The 26,028-nt window shown below is 42.5% G+C and overlaps 1 protein-coding gene across 1 annotated transcript; it reads left to right on the top strand.

Annotated features, from left to right (window-relative positions):
- Positions 1-24,145, top strand: DGAT2L6 (diacylglycerol O-acyltransferase 2 like 6). The gene is made up of 7 exons (XM_025888736.2): positions 1-85; positions 18,504-18,614; positions 19,139-19,209; positions 19,523-19,727; positions 20,396-20,570; positions 22,783-22,994; positions 23,427-24,145. Exons 1-7 carry the CDS (start codon positions 1-3, stop codon positions 23,579-23,581), a joined length of 1,014 nt encoding a protein of 337 aa, XP_025744521.1. The 3' UTR covers positions 23,582-24,145.
- Positions 24,146-26,028: the final 1,883 nt, after the last annotated feature.

Below are 26,028 nucleotides of genomic sequence, written 5' to 3' on the forward strand. Positions count from 1 at the left end.
ATGGCCTCCCTCTCCAGACTAGATCTTCGGGAATGCCTCCAAACCCTGTCTGTCTTGCAGTGGCTCCCAGTCTACATATTTTTAGGTGAGTGAATCCCAGGGGCTGGAGAGCACATGGGAACAGGCCAAGAAAGAGGCCAGGAACCCCCAGACGAGGAAGGCTCCAAAGAGATTATTTGGTCGGTCCTCTCTCTCTGGGAAGGACTGTGCCTCCCCACGCAGAGAGAGGGATTACTGTTGAGTTCATTAGATTTCTCTCTTTCCAACTGAGGGGCCCGAAGGCCATGAGTGAAGCTGAGGTTGTTCTGGTTTAAAAGATAACCATAGCCTTGGGTGCCTGGGTGGCTCAGATGGTGAAGCGTCTGCCTTTGGCTCAGGTCATGATCCCAGGGTCCTGGGATCGAGTCCCGCAGCAGGCTCCCTGCTTGGCAGGGAGTCTGCTTCTCCCTCTCCCTCTGCCTCTCCCCCTGCTTGTTCTCTCTCTGTCTCTCTAGCAAATGAATAAATAAAACCTTTAAAAAAAAAAAAAAAAAGATCGCCGCAGCCCTCTCAGGACTGCCCGTTCTTTTTTTATTTCAAGTCTTTATTTAAATTCCAGTTAGTTAGCACATAGTGTAATATTAGTTTCAGGAGTAGAATTTAGTGATTATTAGTTTCAGGAGTAGAATTTAGTGATTCGTCACTTACATACGACACCCAGGGCTAATCCCAACAAATGCCCTCCTTCATACCCATCACCCATTTAGCCCATCCCTCTCTGACCTAGCTGAAAAGAGTCATATTCAGGGATGCGAGCAGAGGTGGTGGTGACCTGCAGAGTTGGTGTTACTAGGGAGGCAGAAGGTGATTTTCCAGTATAAAACTATGGTGAGAAAATTCTGGAAAGTCTGGGAGCTGCCTGAGTGACTCATTAGAATTTTAATAAAGTGCCAGTTGTGCAGTGGACTCAAAGCATGGCAATTATCAGTGCTGGGCAAATGGGTTGAGAGCTCTCAGCTTTTCCCAGCCAGAAACTAGGACTTCATGAGCAGCCAATTACAAGGACCAAGCTTAGAACCTGGATGGGGAGAAATGTCATCTTGAAGGCAGCCAGTGCCAATCTATGGGAGGCTATACAATCCCTTAGAGCAGAGGGTCTTAACCACAGAAATGTTAGCAGTACCAGTGAATTTGTCAGTAATAGACATCACAGGTTTGCATTTCACATGCCAGTTGTTGCAGGCATCTCGAAATTTCATTTATGCTCATGACTACCTCAAAATTCCAGTAGTTATTGGAACCACCATTAGGTCTGGTTATTTAATGCATAAACCAAGAAGCCCAGGTCACTATATCACATTTTTTTGTAATGTTTTGAGAATTGCATTGTAATATGATGCATTTCCTTTGTAAGTCTGTGTATTTTATTTTGGGTATTTAAGATTATTAGGAGAAGGGGTCCCTGGGCTTCACCAGACTGCCAACGGGGTCCGTGACCTCCAAAAGGTGATGACTTATTGAGCCTTATTGAAATCAAATCATGCGGAGCTCTTAGTCTATCTATGGCCTACCTCTAACTGTATTAAGAAAAAAAAAAAGTGAGGGGCGCCTGGGTGACTCAGTCGTTAAGCGTCTGCCTTCGGCTCAGGTCATGATCCTGGGGTCCTGGGATCGAGCCCCGCGTCGGGCTCCCTGCTCCACGGGAAGCCTGCTTCTCCCTCTCCCACTCCCCCTGCTTGTGTTCCCTCTCTCGCTGTGTCTCTCTCTGTCAAATAAATAAAATAAAATCTTTTTTTTTAAAGCGATATTTCTGTAAACTTGTTTCTAGTCTTTTATATTTTCTTTTTGTTTCCCTTGGCGTTTATCTTAACTTCCTCAAACAGACCCCTTTGACAAGTTCCAGCCCTCAATTAGGAAAGTGAGGGGCACAGGAATGTCCTCAAAGACTTGGCATCATGGTGACAGCCACCATTTCAAGTCTGGATCCCAGAAAGAGTGGGCCAACATGGGAATTAGAGAGCAGGGAAAAGAGGTCCAGAGAGGAAGAACTGTGTAAGCTGATCCCTATAGGGGTGGGGTCTGTCCCACTCCAGAGAGCCTTTTCCTGTGGTGTTCAAACACAAGTGCCCAGACTGTTCTGGCTCTCCTAGGGAGCTCTCTTCAATAAAATGTTTTCATTTTTTGACCACAAAATGATTTGTTTTTAAGTATTATTTTTTCTCTCTTCCTCTCCTCATCTCAAAGGACACTGTCTCTAGACAGGGATGAGGATAGAGGGCATATCCAACACTGAATATGTAAGGGCCCAGAGGTGAGAACCTAGGAGAACAGCCGCCTAATAATGCCCACCCCCATCTTAACTAGGCACCGGTCATCCTGGAAGAGCTGGAGGGGTGTGGAGTGGGGATGTTAGGGACCAATGATGGCACCTACATGTCTTCAGTGAAAACACTAATAACAGATGTGAATGTTTTGTTTCTCTTGTATTTTTGAACGTTTTTAAAAATTGTGGTAAAATGCACATAACATCCAATCAATCGTTTTAACTATTTTTAGGTGTACATTTTAGAAGCATGAAATACATTCAGTGTTGTGCAACCATCACCAACCACCAACTCTTTTCAGCTTGTGAAACTGAAACTTCTTTACCCATTAAACAAGAACTCACCATTTCCCCTTCCCCCAGCCCCTGGCAACCACCATTCTGCTTTCCATCTCTGTGAACTTGACTCCTCTGGGTACTTCATATAAGTGGAATTATGCACTCTTTGTCCTTTTGCGACTGGCTCATTTCACTTACCATGTCTTCGAGTTCTACCTGTGTTGTACCATGTGACAGGATTTCCTTCCTTGTTAAGGCTGAATAATATTCCATTGTGTGAGTATTGTAAATAATGCTTCTATAAACATAGGTGTTCCGATATATCCTTGAGATCCTGTTTTCAATTCTTTTGGATATATTCCCAGAAGTGGAATTGCTGGATCATATGGAAATCCCATTTTACATTTTTTTGAGGAACTGCTATACTATTTTCCATAGCAGCTCCACCATTTTACATTCCCACCGACAGTGCACGAGGGGTCCAATTTCTCCACATTCTCTCCAACACCTCTTTATTTTCTGGGTTTGTTTTGTTTTGTTTTGTTTTTTGTTTTTTGTTTTTTGTCTTTTGTTTTTTTTACCAGGAACCATCCTAATGAATGTGATGATATCTCATGGTGATCTTGATTTGCATTTCCCTAATGATTAGTGATGTTGCGCGTCTCTTCGTATGCCTGTCTGCTTGTTGTCCATTTGTCTCGACTTCTTTTAAATTGATTATCATTCCATTTGTCTTCCTCTACTAGTTTAGATGCTAGACATCCTGTTTCTATTATTTTAGTGATTATGCTAGAAGTTACAACATGAATCCTGGGTCTTGGAGGTTACCAAGGTAGCTGTAACACCTAACAGTGTGAGATGCCCATAGAGGTGCCTAAGATATTCACATCTGTTCAAGAGTTATAGAGCAAATACTAATTATAAGACAGCGACTGTCCTTGTCAAGACTACAGTGAGTCAAGTACCAACTCCTTACTATCTAGGAACAAAGATAAAGCAATCATTAATTCCACCACTGTACACAGTTTATGCATCATGCTGACACATACACAAGTCACTATAATGGAAGACAGACTGTAGTAAGTGAAAGGAAGGGTTACAGTGAAGTAATATCAGGGTTTCAGGGGGAAAAGAACATTACACCAAGTTGAGGAGCTCAGGAAGGCAGAACAGAGAAACAGTGAAACATGGTGAACAGGACGTGGATTCTGGAATTTGTCAGACTTGGACTACAATTAGCTGTGTGACTTCCAACAAGTATTGTGATCCCTCTAAGCCTCAGTATCCCTATCCTCTCAGCTTGGTCTACAGTACATGCTCCATACAGAAAAGTGTTCCTCCCTCCCTTCCTTGCCTCTCTCTCTTCTCTCCCTCCCTTCTTAATTTCCTTCTTCTCTTTCTCACCCGCTTTCCTTCCTTCCTCTGTCTTTCTCAGAGCCTCCCTCAGTGCCTCTCCTTCGCAAATGATGTTCAGAATCATGGCTGATTATTGAGCGTCACTGAAAGTAATGGGAGACAAAATAGGGGGAAAGAGGAGAAAAAAGGGCAGAGGGACAAGAAGGAGGGGAAAAGTGAGAAGAGAGGAATGGAAAGACAGTTTGGGGGCGATGTGAAATACAAATACTCCTGAACCTTAGAATTAGCCAATGGCCCTGACAGCCCTCCTGAGGGCCAGCTTCCATTAGCGGATGGCTCTCCATCTGTCTCTTCTTTTCTGGGCTTGTATCACCATCTACCTAAACTGTTGCAACATCCTCTTTCCTGGCCCTCTGCCTTCTACTTTCTACCCTTTCCAATCTATTCCACTGCTTGCTTCCAGTAGAGCCTTTAGAAAACATCTTTGATTACAGCCCTCTCCTGCTCAAAAATAGTCAGTGTTTTCCCACTGCCTACTCAGTGAAGCACAAATGTGTTAGCCTGGGCATTCAAGGCCCTCCTCCACTCTCTGGCTCTAACCTTTTACCAGCTCATCACCCTACTCTTCCCCTATATGAAGCTTGTGTTCCAGGCAGGCTATTCACAGAACAAATGTAAAGGGTACTCTCCCACTCCTTCACCTCTGCTCTGACTATTCCCTCCACTAGAAAGATGCTTTGATCATTCTTGCTGAACTAATTATGGACAACCCCTCCTTTGAGATGTTGCTCAAGTCAGGTCTTCTCTGCAACATTTCCTAGACAACCCAAGACTACATCACCTCTGAAAGTCCAAAGCAATTTGTAAAAATAGGTTAGGTAACAGCCCTTATATCCTTTGCCCCCTCTATCCAATAAGCCCCATGAGAACAGGAGCCAGGTCTTGCCATGGTTATATTTCTCACAAGACCAGGCTTGACATTAAATTAATGATTCTGGGGCACCTGGGTGGCTCAGTCAGTTGAGTCACCTGACCTTCGGCTCAGGTCAAGATCTCAGGGCCCTGGGATTGAGCCCCGCGTCAGGCTCCCTGCTCTCTACTCCCTGCTCATGCTCTCTCTTGCTATCTCTGTCTCTCTCTCAAATAAATAAAATCTTTTTAAAAAAATAAAATAAATAGATGATTCTTCTAGATTCCTTCTTCCTCAGTAGAGACCTTACGTCCATCTCTTGTTCTTTTTCCTCTCTCCTGGTCATCCTTTTGTTTTGTTTTGTCTTTTGTTTGTTTGGTTTGTACTGTGTGTGTTTTGGTTTTGGTTTGTTTTTTAGGCCTTCCTTCTTTCTCTGGTTTCTGATACTACATAAGATAGGACATAGTCTTGGGAGTCAGGCGGGCCAGGTCTGCCACTTGCTTGCTATGTGACCTTGTGCAAGTAAGTCACTTTATTTTTTACGTGACCTTCACAAGTAAGTCATTCATCCTCCCCCATTGTAGAAACAGAACATAATATCTGCCTCTAACGACTATTGTGAAGATCAAAGAGGCCAAAAAAAAATCCTCAATAGTTGTTCATTTTCTTCCTTTCTGTTATAGAAATTGACATTACTTGGAGCCCAGCCACCCCACCTCATTTAAGACACTGCCAACCTCGCCATTTGATCAACAGAGAAATGACAACCACTTTTGAGACAGGCACCCTAAGTTCTGACTTCATTACACCTTCAGGAAGAATGACAAGTAACTAGATCCTAGAAAACTAGGCAAATAGAGACTTTGATATATTCCCAGTCTTCCCACAGGCTCCTTCAAGGCACCATTCATTCACCCCCTACATCTGATCAGCTGCAAACTCTGAAATTTCTCCCTCCTAGTACCTTTCAAATTGGTTTGATAAATAGTAACCTACTTCAAGTTCCCATTGCCTCTCTTCTAAATTACTGCAATTCTTAGCTGATTCCCTGCCTACAGTTTCTCTTGCTACCATAGTTATCCCAAATTATCTTCCTGATACACAGATATGATCATGCTGCTCCTCTGCTTAGTAACTTTCACTGGCTTCATCTTCCCTCTAGCATCAGGCCTAATCTCCCCAGCTTCCTTCCCAGTTCCATCTCCTATTCCATGGTTTCCCATGCTCCCTGTACTTTTGCAGGTTATGGTGTTATAGCCTCGGACTCCTCCATCTACAGGTCTTTGAGTTCTTCCTCATGCACGGAAGGCCTTTTCTCCACTAATCTTTCTGTCAAAATCCTGCTCTTCCTCCAAAACTCAACTTAAATCTTACCCTTTACAAAAAGCTTTTTTCTAGGTTCTCCAGTAGTAGGGAATGGTCTTCTGCTTGGGTTCCCATAGAATGACATTTGAGGGACTCCTGGGTGGCTCAGTCGGTTAAGCATCTGTCTTCGGCTCAGGTCGTGACCCCAGGGTTCTGGGATCAAGTCCCATGTCGTAGGGCTCCCTGCTCAGCAGGGAGCCTGCTCCTCCCTTTCCCTCTGCCCCGCCCCACCACTCATTCTCTCAATCTCTCTTGCTCTCACACTCGTTCTCTCTCTCAAATAAATAAATAAAATCTTTTTTAAAAAATGACATTTGAACCCTGACTTATATAGTTTTCAGCCCCTGGAATGTATCCATTATTTATGGTATCAATCTTCCCCACTAGAATGTGAGTTCCTGGAAGACAAAAACATTCTTTTCTACCTGTCTTAATATGAGTTAACACACACAAAGTGTCTAAAATGGCTCTGGGTACAAATGCTACCTACTTTTTTCCTAAAGCTTGGAGTTCTTTTCCCCAAAGCTTGACCACTCTGAGCCTCACTTTTTTTCATATTTAAAATGAGGATAATAAAATTAGTTACCTGGCGTGCCTGGGTGGCTCAGTCGGTTAAGCCTCTAACTCTTGGTTTCAGCTCAGGTCATGATCCCGGGGATCCTGGGATCAAGCCCTGCATCAGGCTCCATGCTCAGCATGGAGTGTGCTTGAGATTCTTTCCCTCTTCCTCTCCCTCCCCCTCTACCCCTCCACCCTCTTTCTAAAATAAATAAATGAATAAAGTCTTTTTAAGGAAGGCATGTGTTGTGATGAGCACTGGGTGTTATACACAACTAATGAATCGTTGAACACTACATCAAAAACTAATGATGTACTATATGCTGGCTAACTGAACATAATAAAAAATAAATAAAAATAAAAATAAAAACATAGGAAGGTAAAAAAAGAAAAGAGAAAGGACACAAAGAAATAAAATTTAAAAAAATAATTTAAAAAATAGAAGAAGAAGAAAGCTCACAAATCAATAATGTAACTTTCTGGGGTGCCAGGGTGGCTCAGTCAGTTAAGCATCTGACTTTGGCTCAGGTCATGATCTCATGGTCCTGAGATGGAGCCCCGCATCAGGCTCCTCCCTCAGTCAAGCAGACTCTGTGCTGAGTGCAGAACCCGACACGGGGCTCAATCCCAGGACCCCAAGATCATGACCTGAGCTAAAACTAAGAGTTGGACGTTTAACCGGCTGAGCCACCCAGGTGCCCCTAAATTAATGTGTTTTAACAGAAATTTTATATCACTACCATAAGTTCACTTTTATTCACTGTACATTAAAATAATTTTCCATCCATATACCACCTCAGACCACCTAGCATACCTACAGTGGTATGGGAACAATGCTTTGAGAAATAGTGGGCTAGAGCATAAGCAGTTTCAGGACAGGTAGTGAGAGATGAGGCTAGGAAGGTGTGTGGGGATAGTCCATGGAGGGCCTTACATGTCAGGATAACCTGTTTAGACTTTTTTCTGCCAGCAGTGGGAAAATATTGAAGGTTTCTGAGGCAAACAGCATTATGACTGTGCTTAAAAAAAAAAAAATCTGGCAGTAGCATGGGAAATGGACCAGAAGGCAAAAAGAGCAGACTAAAGACTGCAGTCCAGACCAGAGGAGACCGAGCCTTCAACCATAGCAGTAGCAATGGAGATAGAAGCAGAAGAATGAATGGGAGAGAGATTTTTTTGGAAAGGGAAAGAAGTCAAAGAGAGCTCCAAAATATTGCAATGGTGACATTTATTTTGAGGCCAAAAAAGATGAATAGGAACTAGCCAGGAAAGAGCTGAGGAAGGATTCTTCCAGGTGAAAGGGACAGCATGCACAGAAGCCCAGAGGCTTAGAGAGCAGAATGAGTTGGAGGAACAGACACAACAGTATGGTGGAATGCAGAAAACAAGGGGGTGGCCAGGGGGTTCCACCACAGAGTGCCTTCAAAACCAAGATTACAAGACCTTAAGAGCCTTCACCTTAAGAGTCATTGGAAGCCACGTTTGATGTTGAATTATTAAATTGCCATTTATTCCCATACCTTCTTATATTTACAGTCAATTTAGACCCAGGAGGTAAATTCAAAGCTACAGAAATGCCTCTTTGACAAGCCAGCCATGTTCTTGGTTAAATGCTGTACAGCGACAGAGTCAGATTTAGCATGCTAGCTGCATTGGGGCTTAAATGGAAGCGGGGAGCCTATTTAGAAGACATTGAAGGGGCGCCTGGGTGGCTCAGTCAGTTAAGCAGCTGCCTTTGGCTCAGGTCATGATCCCAGGGTCCTGGGATCGAGTCCCCGCATCAGGCTCTCTGCTCAGCGGGGAGTCTGCTTTTCTCCCTCTGCCTGCCGCTCTCCCTGCTCATGCTCTCTCTCACTCGTTCTCTCTGTCTCAAATAAATAAAATCTTAAAAAAAAAAAAGAGTTAGAAGACATTGAAAGTCATCTAGGAAAGAGATGATGGTGACTTGGACTGGGTGGTAACATGAAAGTGGAGAATAGAATCATTTGAAAGTTGTTTGGAAAACAGAGCTGCCAAGAATTGGTAACTGACTAAAGGGAAAAATAATTAGAGTTTAGAGGTTAAGGTGCAGTTTCCGGAGTAAAACAGTCTGAGTTCTCAACCCTGGCTCACCCACAAGCTAGCTTTGGGGCCTCAGGTAGTTATTTAACATCTCTAAACCTGGGCTTCTCATGTACTACATGAGATTAGTTGCTGTCTTAATGGAGTCTTTCTGAAGATTAAATAAACTATGCATGTAAAACGCTTAGTTTTCCATGATGAGTGTACAGTAAATATTGGCTATTACTGTATGGGGTAAGTGAGCAGGTAAGATGAATCAAAGATATTTTGAAGACAGGACACACTTAGATTCATATTGGTACCATCTTTAACTTAAGCTAGTAATCAATAGTAATTAGAGGCTTTACAAGTTTAAATTTATTTTTTTAAGCCAGGACCAGGGTTAAAGGGGTCGATTTACCAAGAAGATATAACTATCCAAATGTAGATGCACCCAACAATAGAGCTTCAATATATATGAAGTAAAAGCTGGCAGAACTGAAAAGAAAAATAGACAAACTAACAATGATATTTGGAGACTTCCTCAAAAACCATAGACAACCAAAAGTCACACAAGATGAAATAGATAACCCATAAATGTTAATTAAGTTAAATTTTTAAGTTTGGAAAATAAGAAGCCTTCCAAAACAGAAAATGGCAGGCCCAGCTGGTTTCAACAGCAAATTCTACCAAACGTTTTAAAGAAGATATTATCACAGATTCTACACAACCTTTCCAGGAAAATAAAAAGAAGGAAGAAACACTTGCCAACTCATTTATGAGGCCAGACCCTGATACCAAAACAAGACAAAGATGGTCCAAGAAAGAAAACTATAGACCAATATTCCTCATAAATATAAATGCAAAAATCCTCAATTAAACACTAGCAAATTGAATCCAGCAATACAAAGCATAATATACCACAGCCAAGTGGGCTTTATCCCAGGAATGCAAGTGAAAATATTTGAAAATCAGTGTAAACTACCATATTAACAAAGGAAGAGAAAACACATGATCATATCAACTGATGTAGACAAAGCATTTGACAAAATTCCATTTCAATCATGATAAAACCTCTCAGCAAACTAGGAATAGAAGGAAACTTCCTCAATAAACTTCCTGATAAAGAGCATCTATAAAAAACTGTGTAGCTAACATCACATTTAATGAAAGACTGAAAGCTTTCTCCCTAAGGATTGTCAGCAAAGCAAGGATGTCCACTCTCACCATTTGTACTCAACATCATACTAAAAGTCATAGCAAGTGCAATAAGACAAGAAGAAGGAAAAAAAAGAAAAGCATACAAATTGAAAAATAAGAAAAAAAAACTGCCCTAATTTCCGAATGATATGATTGTCTGTAGAAAATCTCAAGGAATCTATTAAAAACACACACACACACACACACACACACACACACACACACACACACACACAAAAACTCCAAGAACTAGCAAAGGAGGTTAGCCAAGTTACAAGATACAAGATCACACATAAAAATCAATCACATTTCTATATACTAGCAGAAAACAATTGAAAATAGAAATTTAAGGGGCGCCTTGGTGGCTCAGCTGGTTCAGTGTCTGACTCTTGATTACGGCTCAGGTCATGATCTCAGGGTCATGAGATTGAGCCCAGTGTCACACTCTGTGCTCAATCATGGAGTCTGCTTGAGAGTCTTTCTCTCCCTCTGCCCCTACCCCCACTCACACGCTAAATAAATTAAATAAATAAATAAATAAATAAATAAATAAATAAATAAACAAAGTATTTTTAATAATCAAAGAATAGAAACAGTTTACATAAAATATGTCAGTTTTAGCTTCCACATTGTTGTCCCCACACACATCAAAATATGGTATCATTTTGCTCAACCTATAGCATGTGACCACAGCGGTAGCCAGGCCAATTCATTTGGCTCACCATGATGGGGATGGAACATGGTGCCTGTGTCTATTAATCAAGCTTTGAAATGTGCACCCCCTGGGACACTCACACCACAGTGGTTTCCTTAATGTAAGATTACAGTCAATATTGCTAATGCATGGAGGTAAGTACAGGATTATGTTTCAGTTTTTATAAATATTCCTTTATCAATAGATTCACCATTTAAATATCTTTAAGTGTTTTTAGTAATTTTCTTTTTTTAAGATTATTTATTTGAGAGAGAGAGAGGGAGCGTGCACGAGCGGGGTTGGGGGAATGGGCAGAGGGAGAAGCAGACTCCCCACTGAGCAGGGAGCCTAATTTGAGGCTCCATCCCAGGACCCTGGGATCATGACCTGAGCCAAAGGCAGATGCTTAACGACTGAGCCACCCAGGCGCCCCTATTTTTAATCATTTTCAATCATCAAGAACTGCAGACAACATGGGCTACTCTAATCTGGAATGTCCCCTTGAGAACCTGTAGCCACAGCTGGCAGATCTCAATGATACTATGGGCCACTCTTGTATCAGAGGTTGGCCACAGACATTTCAGGGCCATCCTTACTGGCCGGTCACAATCAGGCCACGTTCCAGAGCTCCCCACTCTGCCCATCAGTCAGATGTCATGGTAGTAAGTCTCTTGACTCGACATTCTCCACCAGTGGACTCCAAGAGACCTACTTACCTGTAGTGCTCAGCAGGGTCTAAACCCCCATTTTAGAAATGGGAAGTCGGATGACCTATGAGATGCAATTAATTCCCAGGACAACTGTGGTGCTCCAAAAACTCAGGGTTAGGCAGGATGGATATATGCTTGTTCAAAAAAAGGTAACAAAGACAGTGATTGTCATGGTAGGATACATTTGCCTAGTATACATGTATGCTTCTCAAGTGGAGCACCAGTTGCTCCAGGCCCCATCCCTGGGCTGTGCTCCCCTGCAGTACTCTAAAAAATACTCCCCACAGGGTGCCTGGGTGGCTCAGTTGGTTAAGCGACTGCCTTCGGCTCAGGTCATGATCCTGGAGTCCCGGGATTGAGTCCCGCACTGGGCTCCCTGCTGAGCAGGGAGTCTGCCTCTCCCTCTGACCCTACCCCCTCTCATGTACTCTCTCTATCTCATTCTGTCTCTCAAATAAATAAATAAATAAAATATTTTTAAAAAAATACTCCCCACAGTGCACTGAGCAGCTGAAGTACTTATATATTTGCTCTTAACAGAAAAAATATCTTTTAACTTCATATTAGCTTTTTAAGTGGTTAATCCGCTACCTTTATTATATATTTGCACTTATTGGTAGATTTTTACTTTCGCATGTTTTCATGTTCCTAGTTAGTGCCTTTTCTTTTCAGCTTAAAGAAGTCCCTTTAACATTTTTTGTAAGGCCAGTTTAGTAGTGATCAAATCCCTTAATTTTGCTTGTGTAAAAAACTCTCGCCACTCCTTCAAATCTGAATGATAACCTTGCCAGGTAGAGTTTTCTTGGTTGAACGTTTCTCCCTTTCACCACTTTGGTTTTATTTGCTTGTTTTCTTTTTTCACTGAAGATTAATTAACATTCAGTGTTACATTAGTTTCAGGTGTACAATATAATGATTCAGCAATTCTATATGTTATTCATTACTCATCAAGATAAATGTACTCTTGATCTTTTTATCCATTTCAGCCCACTCCCCACTCATCTCCCCTCTGGTGACCACCAGTTTGTTCTCTGTATTTAAGAGTCTCTTTTGTGTTGGTATCTTTTTTTCTTTGTTCGTTTGTTTTGTTTCTTAAATTCCACATATGAGTGAAGTCATATGGTACTTGTCTTTCTTTGACGGACTTATTTCACTTAGCATGATACCTTCCAGGTCCAGCCATGTTACAAATGGCAAGATCATGTATAGATGCACATATACATATATACATATAACATCTTCTTTATCCATTCATCTATGGATGGACCCTTGGGTTGCTTCTCTATCTTGCCTATTGTAAATAATGCCGCAGTAAACATAAAGGTGTATATATCTTTTCCAATTAGTGTTTCTCATTTCCTTTGAGTAAATACCCAGTAGTGGAATTACTGGATCATATGGTAATTCTATTTTTAATTTTCTAAGGAACTTCCATACTGTTTTCCACAGTGGCTGCACAAATTTGCATTTCCACCAACAGTGCACAAAGGTTCCTTTTTCTCCACATCTCTGTCAACACTTGCTATTTCTTGTCTTTTTTATTCTAGTCATTCTGACAGGTATAGGGTGATATCTCGTGGTTTTGATTCGCATTTCCCTCATGATCAGTGATGTTGGGCATCTTTTCGTGTGTCTGTTGTCCATCTGTATGTCTTCTTTGGAAAAATGCCTATTCATGCCCTCTGCCCATTTTTTATTTGGATTATTTTTTGGTGTTGAGTTATGTAAGTTCTTTATATATTTTGGATATAACTTCTTAGCGGATATGTCATTTGCAAATCTCTTCTCTCATTCAGTACATTGTCTTTATGTTTTATTGATTGTTTCCTTTGCTGTGCAAAAGCTTTTTATTTTGATGTAGTCCCAATAGTTTATTTTTGCTTTTGTTTCCCTGGCCTTAGGAGATGTATCTAGAAAAATGTTGCTATGACTCATGCCAGAGATATCACTGCCTATGTTCTTTTCTAGGACTTTGATGGTCATGTCTCACATTTAGGTCTTTAATCCATTTTAAGTTTATTTTTGTGTATGGTGTTAGAAAGTGGTCCAGTTTTATTCTTTTTCGTGTAGCTGTCCAGTTTTCCCAGCATCATTTGTTGATGAGCTCTTTCCCTCCTTGTATATTCTTGTCTCTTGTGTTATAGATTAACTGACCATATTAGCATGGATTTATTTCTGGGCTCTCTATCCTATTCCATTGATCTATGTGTCTATTTTTGTGCCAAGACCATACTGTTTTGATTACTACAGCTTTGTAGTATCTTGGAATCTGAGATTGTAATATCTCCAGCTCTTTTCTTCAAGATTACTTTGGCTATTCTCTCTGCTTTTAATACTCTCTCTTTATCTAACTTTTGACATTTTAATTATAATGTGTGTTGGTATAGATTTCTTTGGGTTTATCTTATTTGAAACTCTTTGCTTCTTAGAGCTGAGTGTCTATTTCCCTCCCTAGGTTATGGAAGTCTTCAGCCATTATTTTCTCAAATAAGTTTTCTTCCCCTTTCTTTCTCTCTTCTCCTTTTGGGACCCATATAATGCAAATGTTAGTCTGCTTGATATTGTTCCATAAATCCCTTAAGCTACCTTTACTTGTTTTCACTTTTTTCTCTTTGCTGCTTGGTGTTAGTTTTTCTTCCCTGTGAAATTGACTGATCCTTTACTCTGCTTTACCTAGTCTGCTGTTGAGCCCCTCTACTGTATTTTCCAGTTCAGTTATTGTATTCCTCAGCCCCATGACTTCTGTTTGGTACTTTATTATTTTTTCTATCTCATTGTTGAAGCTCTCACTGTGTTTGTTCATTCTTCTCAAGTTCAGTGAGCATTTTTATGGCCATTACTTTGAATTCTTTATCAGGTAGATTATCTCCATTTTTAAGGCTTTTTTCCCTGGGGTTTTGTCTTGTTCTTTCACTTGGAACATATTCCTCTGTCTTCATTTTGCTTGACCCTCTATGATTGTTTCTATGTAACAGCTATCTCTCCCAGTCTTGAAAGAGTGGCCTTGTGTGGGAGATTAAATTTATCATTCAGCCTTTCTCTAGCTTTTGGTTGTTCCTCAGACCTTTATAATTGTTTAAGTAGCCTGATTTGTTCTTGATAGGTTCCAGTTGTTGCGGGTAAGCCAACACTTGTCAGTGTTCCAAAGAGAGAGATCTCAGACTGTTTAGTTTCAGGCTAGTTATAAACCAGATCCTCAGGCAACAGTTTTTAAGGTAGACAAATATCTACAGTCTTGTGAGTCTATAATATAAACTCTGCCGATATCCAGACAAGAAGCTCTGGAGGTGTCCCCTGGGCAACAGCTGCAAAAATTGTGGCTTTAGATTTTAAGCTCCTGTCTGAGTGGTATCAGCCAGCTGTGGGGAGGACAAGGGAGGGCACTAACATGGTGTCTCCCTGTCCGTATTCCCTAAGGGGTTCCTCTGTATCCCCTGGATGTGTGGCAAACCTGAAGCCTGCCCCTCATTCTGAAGCTTCAGGACAAGAAAATAAAACTTTTTCACATGAAGACTAGGGGTTTGTTTCAGTCTGCTGTTTGTGCAGTGCCCTGTGGGTGGTAGCCTGCCAAAGACTATCTCTCCAATTGATTTGGACTCAGGGGGCCCAGAAATGCATTTCCCCTGGCCAAGAGAGCCAGGTGCTCAAGGGGTGTCCTTTGTATGGGCTGCATGTGCTTGCTGGCCGTGGCTAGGTGAGCCATGACTGTGGGGGTGGGGCACTTGGCAGCCCAGCTGCCGTCGGGTAGGCTGCACCTGCAGTGCATGGGGGGCAGGTGGCAGTCCTACTGGAGCTAGCAGGCTAGAGGTAGAGTGTGAAAAAATCACCTGCCAGTACCAACACCAACAAAGCAGAAGAATTCAAAAATGACACCAACTGGTGCCTCCGTCCTTGGAGAGCGTTCAAACAGGTTTCTTTTTCTCCAGCAGATGATTAAGATTAATACATGAGTCTCCTCCACATTTGGTCCAGGCACCTTTCAAAGTGTTGCTTTGGTGCTGGGTCCCAGGGCAAGCAGGTCTGTGTGCAAGCCCTTTTAAGAGTGAATTTTCCATTTCCTATCATTCTCCTTGAAGTAAACCCTGTTGGTTTTCAAGACCAGACACTTCGGGGTCTCATCACTCTGGTGCAGTTCCCAAGGGTTGGGAGGCCTGAAATGAGGCACAAACCCCTCACTCCTTAGGGACGAGCTCTAGATTATAAGACCCCCTCCCAACTGTGGTCACTCTTCCTGAATGTGGGGGTTTCTTGCTAGACTGTGTCTCCACCTCTCCTACCTATATCAATGTGGCTCTTTTATCCTTTGTCGTAGAGGCTCTGCTCGGTTAGCTTTCAGGTCCTTTCCAGAGGGAATTGTTCCTTGTGTAGCTGCAGAGTTGTTGTGTATGGGAGAAGGTGAGTTTAAGATCCTTCTATACCACATCTTGAACCCTCCTATGGCCAATTGATCTTTGAGAAAGATGCAAAAGCATTTCAATGGAGGAAGGGTAGTCTTTTAAACAAATGATGTTGGAACAACTGGATATCCATATGTACTACATGAACCTTGATCAAAAGCTCACATCTTACTAAAAAAAAAAAAAATAACGTAAAATAGATCACAGACATAAATGTAAAATACAAACTGTGAAACGTTTAGTAAAAAACTTAGAAGAAAACCTTCATGACCTGAAGTGAGGTAAAAACTTCTTAGATTTTTACATCAAAAGCACAATCTGTAAAGGGGAAAAATGATAAATTTTACTTCATCAAAATTAAAAGCTTTTGCTCTAAGAAAGACCCTGTTAAGAGAACAATATAAAAAAATAAACACAGACTGGGAGAAAATGTCTGCAAATTGCATATCCAACAAAGAACTTGTATCCAGAATGTATAAAGACCTCTTAAAACTCACCAGTAAAAACAAAACAAAACAAAAAGACCCAATTGAAAATGGACCAAAGTGAAATAAATATGTCCTCACCAAAGAGGATATACAGAAGGCAGATAAGCACATGGAAAGCTGTTAAGGATCATTAGGTATTTGGGAAATGCAAATTAAAATTACGATGAGATACCACACTACACATCTATTAGAATCGCTTGGCCATCTTCAATACAAACTAAATTAAGAGCCTGCCTTATGTGAACATCTTCCTTGATAATTTACACTAAGACTTCTCACTTGAACACAGACAAGATTTTGGAAGACTCTCCTGGTGTCAGGGCCATGATATCTAAGGGAGGGTCACATATCCATATGCACAAATGGCTGTTCTTCACCATTCTTGCCTCAGATACCTTTGCTTTCTGTCACAGAACTCCTTTTTCCTTGAGCTTTAGCTCTTCCATGTTTGGCCTCTGTTTCTCTTATCTCTTTAAATCGCACTTCCATCACTGTGACACCAGTGACACTCAAACAGGCTGCATTTGGCAGACTTGTCCTCAAAGGACATTTATGGTCTCCTGAGGTGCCACACCTGCAGTTCAAAATAGATTCCACAAGGGGGATAGTGTTTATGGAAGTATAGCCCTTGGTTAGACTACCATTAGGACTTGTGAATAACTGAAAGAGATCAGATATAAGGCACAAAATCCATCTATTTTTAAATAGCATCACATTTAAACAGCACAAATGCTGCCTAAACACTAATCATTTAAGTTTACCTATTACTGAAAAGAGAAAACAGTTCTTTATCTTTCAGTCAGTCTATAGATATTTGCTAAACACCTACTGTGTGCAAGGCATGGTCCTAAATACTGAGGATACAAACTAAATTTATTTGAAGCAAGATATAAAAGAAATGATACACTGGTGCTACCTTTAATTAATAATGATTCTTGCTGAGTTTTCTTTTGAAGCTTACCTGGCAAATTACTCTCATCTTCTATGAGGATCAGAGGTCGCAGGACATTTATCCATGGAAAAGCTTCCTGTCAAATTCCTCCCACCCCTATTTCTTACTTAATTAGCATATGCTTCTAACAACCACCTCATCCAGCTCTTGCAAAGATAATTCAGCCCTATCACTAAGGTTTCTTCTACTCCATAACATGACTTTTTTAAAAAAGGCCCACTCCATCTTTTTCCTGTTATTTTCATCTATGTCCAAAATGCAAGAGGCAAACCCACTGCTAAGTAACTCTTGAGTTTCTTTCCCTTCTCTGGAAATTATAGCTACCATAATGTGGTTACCTGGCCAAAGAAGTCATTCCCTTAGCTAGGTCTTTTTTTCTTTCACAGTATGTGTACTTAGCCCCTCTTTCTCATGAATGCAGATTTGATTTTATTCTTTTAAGACTTTATTTATTTGACACAGAGAGAGAGACAGCAAGAGAGGGAACACAAGCAAGGGAAGTGGGAGAGGGAGAAGCAGGCTTCCCACTGAGCAGGGAGCCCAATGTGGGGCTCGATCCCCGGACCCTGGGATTATGACCTGAGCAGAAGGCAGATGCTTAACGACTGAGCCACCCAGGCACCCTATGAATGCAGATTTAAAATGGAATTTAATTCCCACTGCTTGTGAGTTGTGTCATGTTTATATTTCAAAGCCTACTGTGGCCCTTTGCTAACAGAGATAATATTCCCCCTTCCGGATTTTTGAGACATTTTGAATGTGACAAAACTGAACATAGTAAAGCTCTTTCTAAGTATGTGTTTTCTTCTCAACATCAAACAGCCTGTATACTACAGGCAGCCCCTCTCCACTGGTATGTACTGACTTAGCAGTTCCACAAAGAAAGGAGGGTCAAGCTTTTAGAAAGGAATTCCTGAGGTCCCAGAATGGGGATGTCAGCCACTGGTTCAAGGTGCTGTTCTCGCCAAGCCACTTGCCAAGCAGAGCTGTCGTTCGACCCCAGCTGAGGGCCTGCTCTGAGAATGTCATGGTTGTGCTCTTTCCTCAGTTAAGATCTCAGCCATCAAAGGGACCCAGGTCCAAGGACTCAGACAGAAGTCGGCCTGGACTACAGCAGAGTTGGGAGGGGTTGTGAGGGAAAAGGGAGAGAAGGGTCTCACACCAGCCTTGACCTGCTCCTTCAGTATAGAGCAGAGATGGGAGTTAGAATTATATTAAACTTGAAGGAAACTGAACTTTTGTGTCCCCTCAGGAATGATTCCTGTTTTTCTTATACCCTACTTTCTGGTGTTCACTAAATTCTGGATCTTGTCTGTGCTTGCCTTAGCCTGGCTCGCCTATGATTGGAATACCCACAGTCAAGGTAAGAGACAGAGGAAGAGTGGTTGGTGGTCCCTGTCTGCGCCAAGGATGGAACCACAGGGAGAGAGAAATTGAGGGAGAGAGTGGGAGACACAGAGAGAGAAAGGGTGGGAAGAGGAAAGGAGGGGAAAGGGAAAGGAAAAGAAGTTGGAAGGTAAGGGGAAAGAAGCAAATAGGGTTAGAGGGAAGGAAAAGGATAGAGGAGAGCATAGCTCAGCCAGGAGCAGAGATCTCTTCCAGGTTTCCCAGGAAGGATTAAGAGGTTTCAGGGCAAGTGCCCCCAAACTTGGGATGTTTTCCTATCACTTTCCTGGCTGGCTACAGGGGATCAGGGTCCTCCTATATCTTCTTAGGGGTTGGATTCAGAGACAGTACCTACAGCTCTGTGCTCTAGAAATATGGAAGTGTGAAAAGGGGACCTCTTCTGTGGACCTGAGGAATGTAAGAAGAACCCTCCACCTCTGGGAGAGGTTTGAGGGATTGGCAGTATCATACCTGCTCTTTTCTTCCCTCCTGTACCCACAGGTGGTAGGCGTTCAGCTTGGGTACGAAATTGGACCCTCTGGAAGTATTTTCAAAATTATTTCCCAATAAAGGTAACTACCCTTCCTTTTGGTGCCCTTAGTTCTTGTGGCCCAGACTCTCTCTCCCCTCTTAGCTCCATGTATTCAAAGGCTTTGGTGACCAACAGTGAAAGTCAAGGCCCAAAAGTGTAATGCAGAGTAGGCATCCAAGATGGATGGGCAGGTGGGGAGATGGATGGATAGAAGCCTTTCTTCACAGTGGCAAACCCAGGTCCACCTCTCTGAGCATCATAACCCCTGGCAATCCTATGACAACGATGACATCCCAAGGAACCGGGATTTGTTCTTCGTATCTACCGCTCTGACTTAAATCTCCCTTTAACAGCTGGTGAAGACTCATGACCTCTCTCCCAAACACAACTATATCATTGCCAATCACCCCCATGGCATTGTCTCTTATGGTGTGTTTATCAACTTTGCTACTGAGGCCACTAGCTTTGCTCGGATTTTCCCAGCCATCACTCCTTCCGTAGGGACCTTGGAATGGATCTTCTGGCTCCCAATTGTGCGAGACTATGTGATGTCAATGGGTGAGTATAAGAAATCATTCCATTCTTTGACCTACCTCAGAGCTCCAACCCCAATAAGCCCTGACAGTCCACATCTCACATCCTGCTGGAAGAGGACTTAGTAGAAAATGAGTCCAGAACACATTGGACCAGTAACAAGAGTATGCGGCCACGCATCAGATTCTGTCTAAGATCTGGGAGGTAGGGGTTTAGTTAGTCAGTAGGATAAGTTACAGGCATTTATAAGAGTTGCCAGGAATCTTTTCAGAAGAAGGAGCAGAAGGCTGGAGTTCAGGACCAAAGCCAAAGTGGAAAGGCAGAAGGTTGGTGGTGGCTAATGGCTAGTCCTGATCACCCCTGAGAGATCGGACTCTGGACAGTTTCCAGAGCTCTAAGACTGGTGAGAGTAGATACTATTGATCTAAGAGACAGCAGGCAGAGGAACTCAATGTAGGCCCAACTATAGTATCACAGACCACCCTCCCCCCGCCCCCCGCAAGGCAAGCTGTTGACCCTAGGGACTAACCTCACACTAGGGCTAACCCAGGATGTGGAGGTCAAAGACAGAAGAGTGTAAACAATGATAGTCAGGAAACAGAACTGTCTCCAGCATGAAGAGCACAGAGAAACCCCTTTCCCCAATCTCAGGCACCAAGTCTGTTATGCCACTTGACTTTTTGGTTTCACAGGTGTGTGCCCAGTGAGTGGCTTGGCTTTGAAGTATTTGCTGACCCAGAAAAGTGCAGGAAATGCTGTGGTTATTGTGGTGGGTGGAGCTGCTGAAGCCCTCTTGTGCCGGCCAGGAGCCTCTACCATCTACCTTAAAGAACGTAAAGGTTTCGTGAAGTTGGCACTGAAGACAGGGTGGGTCCCCAGGTTCTGGTGCCCTATTGTCAGGGTGCCATAGGTACTCTGTAGCACCTCTCCAGAATCGTTCCCTCCTTTGGAAACCTGTTAGAGGGGGCTCCCTCTTTACTCTGATTGCTGTCCTCTGCTCCTTCACACTGTGTCTTAACTGTGTATAGGGCTCTAGATACATTTGTAGGCACTTCTTTTACTTGAAGTTGGAGAAAGAACAGTAGGAAAAGACCTTTACCTTCTGCCCATTAGCCTAGTTATCTGGGGGTCTGGGGAAGTGGAGCTTTACTCTCTATCAACCCACTAACTAAGAGGTCCAGAAAACCTACCCAGGGCAAGGAAGGCACTGGGCTTGGGGCTGTGGGGATTGCAAAAATAAGGAAGACATGGTTATTGCCCCCAAAGAGCATATAATCTGGTTTGAAAAATAGAATGCATTCATTCAGCAGTTACTGAACACCACTGTGTGTCAGGCATAGTACTAGGCATTAAGGATGTAAAAATAAATAAGACCTGGTCCTTGCCTTTAAGAAACTGACAGTCCCATGGGAACAACAGATATATGCACATGTAATTACAAAATATATCCAGAAGCCAACCACTTATCATCTCAACTATAACCCCCCATGGTTTAAACTAGCATCACCTCTCCCCTGGATTATTACAGTCTCCTAACTGCTCTACCTGCTTCTTTCTCTGCCTCCCCCACATCCAAGAATCTATTCTCAACTGCAGCTAGGATGATTCCATTAAATGTGAGATTATGTCACTACTCCAAATGCTCCAATGGCTCCCATTTCACTCTGACCAAAAGCCAAAGTCTTTACGAGGGCCTGCAAAACCCTAAGTAATCTGGTCCTTAGCTACCTCTCATCACTCACTGCTCTCCCCCTTGCTCACTCTATTAGAGCTACAGTAGACTTCTTGCTGTCCCTCAAACAAGCCACATGCTCCTGCCTTAGGGTTTTTGCTCTAGCTGTCCCTTCTTCCTGGAACACTATTCCTCCAAATAACTGCTTGGCTCGTTCCTTTACTTCCTCCAGGTACTTGCTCAAATGTTTCTTCTCAGTAAGGTCTATCTTGATCATCTTGCTCTATTTTTTTCCTGTTGCATTTATCATCTTCTTATATATCACGGATTTTATTTATTTATGTATCTGGTTCTTTGTTTATTTGTTATTATTGTTTACTATTTGTCTTCCCTCAAGAAAAACTGTGAGAGATTTTTTTTTAATCCATTTTGTTCACTGATGTGTCCCTAGGGCTTAAACCAGTGCTGACACATAGAAAGAGCTCAATAAATATTTGTTGAATGAATGATGTGCTGTAATAGAGATATATACAAAGTCCTGTGGGAACAACAACTGATGGCAAAACTTTCACTCTCCAAGTAGTTTCATAAGTGAGTGACATCTGAATTATGAGCTAAAATATTAGTAGGAGTTGCCAGTCAGACCAAAAGGGAGAAAGAACTCAGGGGACCTACAACATATCAACCACTATGTGAGGACCTAGAGATCCAAAGATGAATGACAAATTTCCCACCTTCAATCAGCTTGACAGACAACTAGGGAGTCAGACAGGTAAGGAGATAACTATAATAACTGGGTTAGAATAGTGTTAGTGTGGGGTACCTAATTCATATTGTGGGGGAGGGAATTGGAGGTAGTCAAAAAAGGTTTCTTCAAGAGATTGAAATTGGAGCTGAGCACTGAAGGGCAAAATAGAATTAGCCATGTGAAGACAGAAGGAAGGCATTTCCGGCAGAGGAAGCAGAATGTACGAAGAAGCATAGACAAGAAACAACTTGGCACACTTAGTATGGCTAAGCAGATTGCAAGGAAGGGGTGGGGAGAGGGGAAGCTAGCACAAAAGCCACGGTAAGCAGCATGATACAAAGTGAGGATCTCTGGAAGAGTTTTAGAGAGAGGAATGACATGTCCAGATACGCAGTTTAGGAAGATCACTCTGGATGCTGGGTGCAATGAAAACAGTTAGGTTGCCTAAGATTAGTTTCTTCCTATCAGAGGACAAGGTGCAGGAGCTCCCCCCAAAGGGTTCAGTTGGAAGGGTGGAGCCTGGCAAGAAAGCTGAAGATGTTTGGGTGCTTGGGTTCTTGTCCTATAATGCGAAGATTGGAAAAGTTTCATATCTTGGAGAGGATTTTCCTGGGGGGAGCTCCCTGGGAGAGCTAATACTTCTGTTCGTTTCTTTGCAGAGCATACCTTGTCCCTTCCTATTCCTTTGGAGAGAATGAGGTTCACAATCAAGAGACATTCCCTGAGGGCACGTGGATAAGGTTCTTCCAAAAAATCTTCCAGGCCACATTCAAAAAAATCCTGGGACTAAATTTTTGTACCTTCCATGGCCGAGGCCTCACTCGAGAATCCTGGGGCTTACTTCCTTTCAATCGGCCCATTACCACTGTTGGTAAGCTTTCCAATACCTCTGGACCACCCTTGTTGTTGATTCCCCCCCACCACCCAGGTCATCAGTCAAGTCCAGGAGGCCCAGCAAACAGCTGGGATGGGCAATGGGAATTCCAGAGGGATATGGCTGAGGGCAAGGTGGGCAGGACAACTAAACAGATAAGAGTTGCGGCCATTTAATAGCTGCCATGAGAGCATCTTTATTCGCAAGCATTCCTTCATCACTCTTCTGAGCTTGTTCTCATTCTCTTCAGCATGCATAAGATTAGGTATTTGGAGAATATGGATGGAATGGAGCTAGAGCAGAGGGAAAGAACAAAGGAAGGGGAGGGGACACAGATACTGAGTTTCAGTATGTGGCTCCTTCTGAGGGATGGGTAATTTGAATTGGGGAGGGGAGGCTCTGATACTTGTCTCTTCTCCTTCCCCATAGTCGGGGAGCCCCTGCCAATCCCCAAGATTAAGAAGCCAGACAAGACGACAGTGGACAAGTACCATGCACTCTACATCGATGCCTTGCGCAAGCTGTTTGACCAGCACAAAGTTCAGTATGGCCTTCCTGAGAGCCAGGAGCTGACAATCATATAAGAGGAACTAGGTCTCCCCCATTACTAAACTCCTAGAGCATTGAGGGATCCAGGTAGGGCCAGCCAGAAGGGAGAATATGGGGAGAGAGGAGGATCTTAGGTGTGAGAGAGGCCAACCAAGCCAGAAAGTACTTAATGAATCTGGCTTGGCGGAAGGAACCAGAGGGGCAGAGGAAGAGTAGGGAACAACCCACTTTAGAAAGCAGAGTCTTGTAAATCCACAGACCTTGTGTGCCCCCTGACTCCAGCCGGCTCTCTGATCAAAGCAATGAGAAGCCAAAGAACACCACTGCTCCTTCCTCCCAAGCCTTAGTGACACCATCACGATGTAGCTTTAGGCTTAGAAGCCTTGTTGAGAACAGGAATGGTTTGTTTCTTCCTCCTCCTTACAATTTGGGAAATACAACAAGGTAAACCAGGGACCTGACCTGTAGTTCCTGATCCAAGCAGAAAGGATTCCCTCACTTGTGACCCAGTTCTACACGGGCAAAAACTTTTGCATGCAGTGATGCTGTCTCTTCCATAAAAGTAAAGGTCTACTCCTGAAACCAAGATCACACTATCTGTTAACTAACTAGAAATTAAATTAAAATTTGAAAAAAAAATAAAGTTCTCGATATGTAAAACAGGCTATGACTAGTTTCTAATTACTGTGGTTCACTACTGGGCTTCCCTCCAACCCGGCCAGGAAGCTGGTCTGTGGAGAGCCATTTTCCTTTTCTGCGGTTCACTACTGGGCTTCCCTCCAACCCGGCCAGGAAGCTGGTCTGTGGAGAGCCATTTTCCTTTTCTGTTTCCATCCTCTATACATCCTCTGACAGAAAAGGTGAGGGAGAGGAACCAGAACTGCTACACAGTGTAGGAGACAGGAGCAAAACTGTGAGAATTGGCATAGATACCCACTGAGTCACCCATCTCTCCTAACCCCACATAACCGTCGTGGGTCAGAAAGAAGGGAGCCATGAGACCATGCACAGACTGAGTCTACTTTATGTCAAGTACCTACTGTGTAACAGGGATTATGCCACCATTTTCACAATCTTTGTCTCTTAATGCCAGCCCCAACCCTGTGACAATGTTGTCATCTCCATATCACAGTAGCTAAAACTCAAAGAAGTTAAGTAACTTGCCCATAGTCACACAGCTTTGGATAGAAGCAGCATTCAACCCCAGGTCTTGCTAATTCTAATCCAAAGGTCTTCCTAATACATCAACCACCACACCTCCCATTCCTCAGTAACCTATTAATAGGTTTCCTCAGAAACCTATTAATTGGCTTCATTTTCCTAAATAAGGACCCATGGTACCCCACTGAAGTTAGTTCATAAGTGTGGGCCAAGTGACATGGATTCCACTCAGAGTGGATCCAGGTTAGACTTCAGAGAAAATAATTTATTCATTAAAAAATCAATAAATTGGAATTGGGAATCCAGAAACAAACCCATACATGTATGGCCAATTGATTTTTGCCAAGGTGCCAAGGCAATTCGATAGGGGGAAAGAATAGTCTTTTCAATATATGATGCAGGGACAACTGGATAGTCATATGGAAAAGAATGAAGTTGGAACTCTACCTCAAACCATATACAAAATTTAACTTGAAATGGATCAAAGACCTAAAGTTGAGAGCTACAACTATAAAACTATTAGAAGAATACAGAAGAGTAAAGTTTGCTGGTCTTGGATTTGGCAATGGATTCTTAGATAAGACACCAAAAGCACAAACAACAAATGAAGAAATAGATAAGTTGGACTTCATTAAAATTAAACACTTCTGTGCTTCAAAGAAAACTATCAAGAAAGTGAAGTCAACCCACAGAATAGGAGAAATTTGCAAATCATGTGTCTGATGAGAGTCTAGCATGCAGAATATATAAAGAACTCTTACAACTCAATGACAAAAAGGCAGCACAATTAAAAGTGAGCAAAGGGGGGTGCTTGGATGGCTCGGTCACCCAATGTTGGTTAAGTGTGCAACTCTAGGTTTCTGCTCAGGTTGTAATCTCATGGATCGGGAGATCAAGCTCCAGGCGGGCTCCGTGCTTGTGCTCAGCGGGGAGTCTGCTGGGAGATTCTCTCCCTCTGCCCCTCCCCCCAACTCGCAGGCAGATGCACGCTCTCTCTCCCTCGTGTTCTCTCTCTCTAAAAATAAATAAATCTTTTTAAAAATGAGCAAAGAATTTGAATAGCCATCCCTCCAAATCAGATATGCAAATGAAAAGGTGCTCAAATTATTAATCATTAGGGAAATGCAAATCAAAACCACAATGAGATACCATTTCACACTCACTAGGATGACTGTAATAAAAAAGGTAGACAATAACAAGTATTATTGAGGGATATGGAGAAATTAGAACCCTCAGGCATTCCTGTTAGGAATGTAAAATGGTGCAGCCCCTTTGGAATACAAGTTGGCAGTTCCTCAAAAAGTTAAACCTGGAATTATCA

Source organism: Callorhinus ursinus, unplaced genomic scaffold (assembly GCF_003265705.2).
Source record: "Callorhinus ursinus isolate GAN/ISIS: 27379988/994484 unplaced genomic scaffold, GSC_fseal_2.0 scaffold66, whole genome shotgun sequence".
NCBI lineage: Eukaryota > Metazoa > Chordata > Mammalia > Carnivora > Otariidae > Callorhinus > Callorhinus ursinus.

Excerpts from the sequence above, each read along its gene's own strand:
- DGAT2L6 (XM_025888736.2), top strand. The coding sequence starts at position 1 with ATGGCCTCCCTCTCCAGACTAGATCTTCGGGAATGCCTCCAAACCCTG. Across the intron at positions 19,210-19,522 it reads AAAATTATTTCCCAATAAAG|CTGGTGAAGACTCATGACCT; the intron begins GTAACTACCCTT and ends TCCCTTTAACAG. Across the intron at positions 20,571-22,782 it reads AAGTTGGCACTGAAGACAGG|AGCATACCTTGTCCCTTCCT; the intron begins GTGGGTCCCCAG and ends GTTTCTTTGCAG.